The following is a 4,408-nucleotide window of genomic DNA, read 5'->3' as shown; positions in this document are numbered from 1 at the left end:
ATTGACAACACATGTTTCTTTCTTTAGAGTTGAAAGAATGCCACATAGAGGTGGGAGGGTTGCCATATTTACAGCGGCACAAGAAACCCTCATTGTGGATATGGTTCGTGGGAACCTCATCAGACTCCGGGAGATCAGAGACAAAGTCATTACCGATAATGTCAACTTTGAGAGCATTAACGATGTCAGCTCGGCCACAATAGACCGAGTTCTCCGGCGCCAAAAGACGCAGATGAAACAGGTCTATAGGGTTCCCTTTGAGCGCAACTCTGCGCGACACAAAGACCTACGTTACGAGTATGTGCAAGTAAGTATACATCCATGTTCACAGTACAGTTAGTGGACATACTGTGTTGCTCAGTGGCCTACATTACTTCTGGACAATACTGTGCTACCTGATTGAATGTTGTTCTGAACACCTGTGCACTTTCACATTTTCACAGAGGATATTACAGTTGGACGCGATGGCCAGACCTCATGAGTACCTCTTCCTGGATGAGGCTGGCTTCAACCTGCAGAAACGAAGGCAAAGAGGCCGTAACATCATTGGCCAAAGAGCCATCACTGAGGTCCCTGACCAACGGGGGGGGGGGTGTAATATTACCCTTTGTGCGGCCATGGGTTCGGAGGGGCTTGTCCACCGGCATGCTGTCCTTGGGTCTTACAACACCCAACGTCTCCTCACCTTCCTAGAGGAGCTAAAAGACATCCTCCTGGACTGCCAACAACACCATCCTGGGCCCGCACATCACATTTATGTGATCATTTGGGACAATGTCCGCTTCCACAGAACAAACCAAATCAGAGAGTGGTTCACCACCAACAGTGACCACTTTTTAAACGTCTGTCTGCCACCCTACTCCCCTTTCCTGAACCCTATAGAGGAGTTTTTCTCATCGTGGAGATGGAAGGTTTATGACAGACAACCATACACAGGAGAGAACCTCCTAAGGGCAATGGAGCTGGCCTGTGTTGACATCCCAGCGGAGGCCTTCCAAGGATGGATTCGCCATTCCAGGGCGTTTTTCCCGCGGTGCCTGGCGAGAGACAATATAGCCTGCGATGTGGATGAGGTGATGTGGCCCGATGCAGCTCAGCGACATTCAATTCAATTCAATTCAATTCAATTTTATTTATATAGCGCCAAATCACAACAAAAGTCGCCTCAAGGCGCTTTATATTGTACAATAGATCGCACAATAGTAAATACAGAGAAAACCCCAACAATCATATCATATGACCCCCTATGAGCAAGCACTTTGGCGACAGTGGGAAGGAAAAACTCCCTTTTAACAGGAAGAAACCTCCGGCAGAACCAGGCTCAGGGAGGGGCGGCCATCTGCTGCGACCGGTTGGGGTGAAGAAGGAAAACAGGATAAAGACATGCTGTGGAAGAGAGACAGAGGTTAATAACAGATATGATTCGATGCAGAGAGGTCTATTAACACATAGTGAGTGGCTGGAAAGGAAAAACTCAATGCATCATGGGAATCCCCGGCAGCCTACGTCTATTGCAGCATAACTAAGGGAGGATTCAGGGTCACCTGGTCCAGCCCTAACTATATGCTTTAGCAAAAGGAAAGTTTTAAGCCTAATCTTGAAAGTAGAGATAGTGTCTGTCTCCCGAATCCAAACTGGAAGCTGGTTCCACAGAAGAGGGCCTGAAAACTGAAGGCTCTCCTCCCATTCTACTTTTAAATACTCTAGGAACAACAAGTAGGCCTGCAGAGCGAGAGCGAAGTGCTCTAATAGGGTGATATGGTACTACAAGGTCATTAAGATAAGATGGGGCCTGATTATTTAAGACCTTGTATGTGAGGTATGAGGTATGTATGATGCCGCACAGTGATTGTGGTGTGAATAAAGTAAATAAAAAAACTTCACACCCTGATCATGTTTTCAAGAGTACTGTTGTGTGCAATAGATTTTGTTTTTGCATTGAGTTGTGTTACAGTAGTGTACGTACATGCAGGATTTTCTATAGACTTATACTCTTCATATGAAACTCACAAATCTAAATGCCTAATCCTCTGCAGAGATCTACGATGATCCGTTACTGTATAGTTTCTAACAATATGCATTGGCAGTTATGAAACAAAGAACCTTCTCACAAATTGAGCATTGTGTTTTCAATTGTTTTGCTGTAGTGTATAATGTGTATAGTGTTTTGTAGGGATGTTTAGCTTATTTTAGAGTTTAGACACGTAGGAATGTTTAGTTTGCTTTAGAGTTTAGAAATGTGTTAAGATAGAATGTAGAATTATTGTAGAGACACTGACACTGCCCTCAATATAATAAAGGCCTGATTGTGTCGTGAGCTTAGAAGTAGATTTGTAACTGGATAACTGTGGTCTGGAGGGGAGATGGTATTTATGGCCCCTAGGAAGAGACATACCCACAGTGCTTAACTGATATACTCCCACACCTATATGCACACTCACTCACGTGCACGCATATATCAGGTATGCACACACTGTCACTCACGAGCACTCACATAGACACGCGGGAACGCGCACATGTAGGCATTCACGTGCTCGCACACACACAAGTAAAAGTAGGTAAACATAGCACTTAGTTTATGGCACCTCGTAGAGGGATTAGAAGGGGGGTCACTTATACAAAACTGCATGTAATGGACAAAGGGGTTGAGATCTGCAGAGAAAGTCCGGGGTTCTGTACATCTCCCTTCTAGAAGGTATAATCAATAAGTGTGTATGAATAAAGGTATGGTTAATTGACTACTGAGTCCCGGTCTTCTTTCTGGAAGTCTGACGAATCTACGAACCGGGGTGAAACTGCTTTTGTAACAGTTTACATTTTTGAAAGCTTCGAGCTGCTCTTTTGGTGTGAGTGTTTGAGTTTTGCAGTGGGAAGGTGTGGTTGTGTTTATGTAGCTTTAGAAAAGGGTGTTGTGTTTAGACATTGGGGAACATGGTGGAAACGTTTGTGAAATGTGTTTTAGCATTTGAGAAAAACTGTAATATAGCACAATGTTCACTTCCCTTTGAGTAAAAATAGATGATAGAATTGAATTTTTACTTTTTAACTTCATTGTTAGTTAATGTCAGGAGATTTATTCTAAAACACTTCTTCAGTTGAGAATCAGAGAGGAGAAACACACACTGCAGTTAGTTACTTGCAAGCAAGGGCAGCCACAGAACTCGCACAGAAGTGCGGGCTCTGAGACTCGCGCCGTGCCACTGCCCTGTTCTTTATTTATACATCAGTGGGTGTTTGTTCTTTACATTGGAATGTGGATGTTTAGGTGTGTGTATGTATGTGAACCCATAAAATGACTTCCTAAACCTGCTGGCCTGGAAGTCCAGCAGTTCATCTAAACAAAATGCACTTAGAGTAAAACAGATATAGATACGTTTATCCTATCATAAAACAATAAAAGAAGGTACGACCTCTCCCATGCTCCTAGGATGTGGGTGTGAAAGTCAGAGAGCTCTGGAATGCACACAAGCTTCCTAGGATGAGACATTCTTTCAGGATACTATCAACTACATACTTCTAAACACAAATGATTACATGCAGCATTCTACCATATGCAAACTTATATTATTAAAAGGTTATGCTGACTACTAAATACAGTACAATTTTCCATTGACATTCCCTCCTGTTGTCAGTGTAACTTTTAAGTGAGATATCAGTATGTAACATCTTGTACATTTTCTGTCACATCGTCATTAATCACACAAAGTCTTCATGGTCCAACAGGTCGGAGTCATCATCATCATTTGTCACGGCTATGTATGCAGCAACAGTGGAAAATATTATGCGGTTAATCATGAGTTTTAGACATGGCAGGATACATGTTACAAAAACACAAAATAAAAGTAAACAATAGTCCAACTCTAATAAGTAGTCTTTTTAGCACCTGGCTTCAACCTTAAGTATTGTGTTTTTGGCAGGTCATAGATGTTCTCACATATTCTTTTGCTAAAAAAAATTTAAAGTGTAAAATTGTTGATTTATTATAGAGATCATCTCCCCTCCTGTTGAGACATGGCTTAAACCATGGCTCACTAGAGCGGCTGTTTTGTGTAATGGTTTGGGAAGAATGGGAATTCCTGCTATTTTATTATGTCATCAGTGTCTAACACTGCTCCGTGTTTTAGCCATTGCATTTCTTCTTTTGACGGTGCTGCTTTCTGTTCATTCTGCAGTACAGACAGTGGGATAGTGTGATTTTCATGGGTTGTTAATAAGACTGTGGGTGCTATGGCTGCTGCTTTTGCAGCTTTATCAGCAAAATTGTTTCTTGTTGTAACTTCAGAGTCATCCTTCTGATGTGTGGTCCGCCACATATTTCTGCACAGCAGTTAAGTTCTGCAGTGCCTCATAAATGTGTCTTCCAGTTCTTCCCATCACTGTCCATAGGACCAGAGTCCAAATGTATGTA

General features: G+C 42.5%; 1 protein-coding gene across 1 annotated transcript; it reads left to right on the top strand.

Annotated features, from left to right (window-relative positions):
* Window positions 1-205: 205 nt before the first annotated feature.
* LOC120436788 lies at window positions 206-3,924 on the top strand. The gene is made up of 3 exons (XM_039607649.1): window positions 206-307; window positions 444-1,081; window positions 3,918-3,924. Exons 1-3 carry the CDS (start codon window positions 233-235, stop codon window positions 3,922-3,924), a joined length of 720 nt encoding a protein of 239 aa, XP_039463583.1. The 5' UTR covers window positions 206-232.
* Window positions 3,925-4,408: the final 484 nt, after the last annotated feature.

This window comes from Oreochromis aureus, unplaced genomic scaffold, assembly GCF_013358895.1.
Source record: "Oreochromis aureus strain Israel breed Guangdong unplaced genomic scaffold, ZZ_aureus HiC_scaffold_23, whole genome shotgun sequence".
Lineage (NCBI taxonomy): Eukaryota > Metazoa > Chordata > Actinopteri > Cichliformes > Cichlidae > Oreochromis > Oreochromis aureus.
The sequence above is the reverse complement of the archived record's forward strand: the minus strand, read 5'-3'. Positions and strand labels throughout refer to the sequence as shown.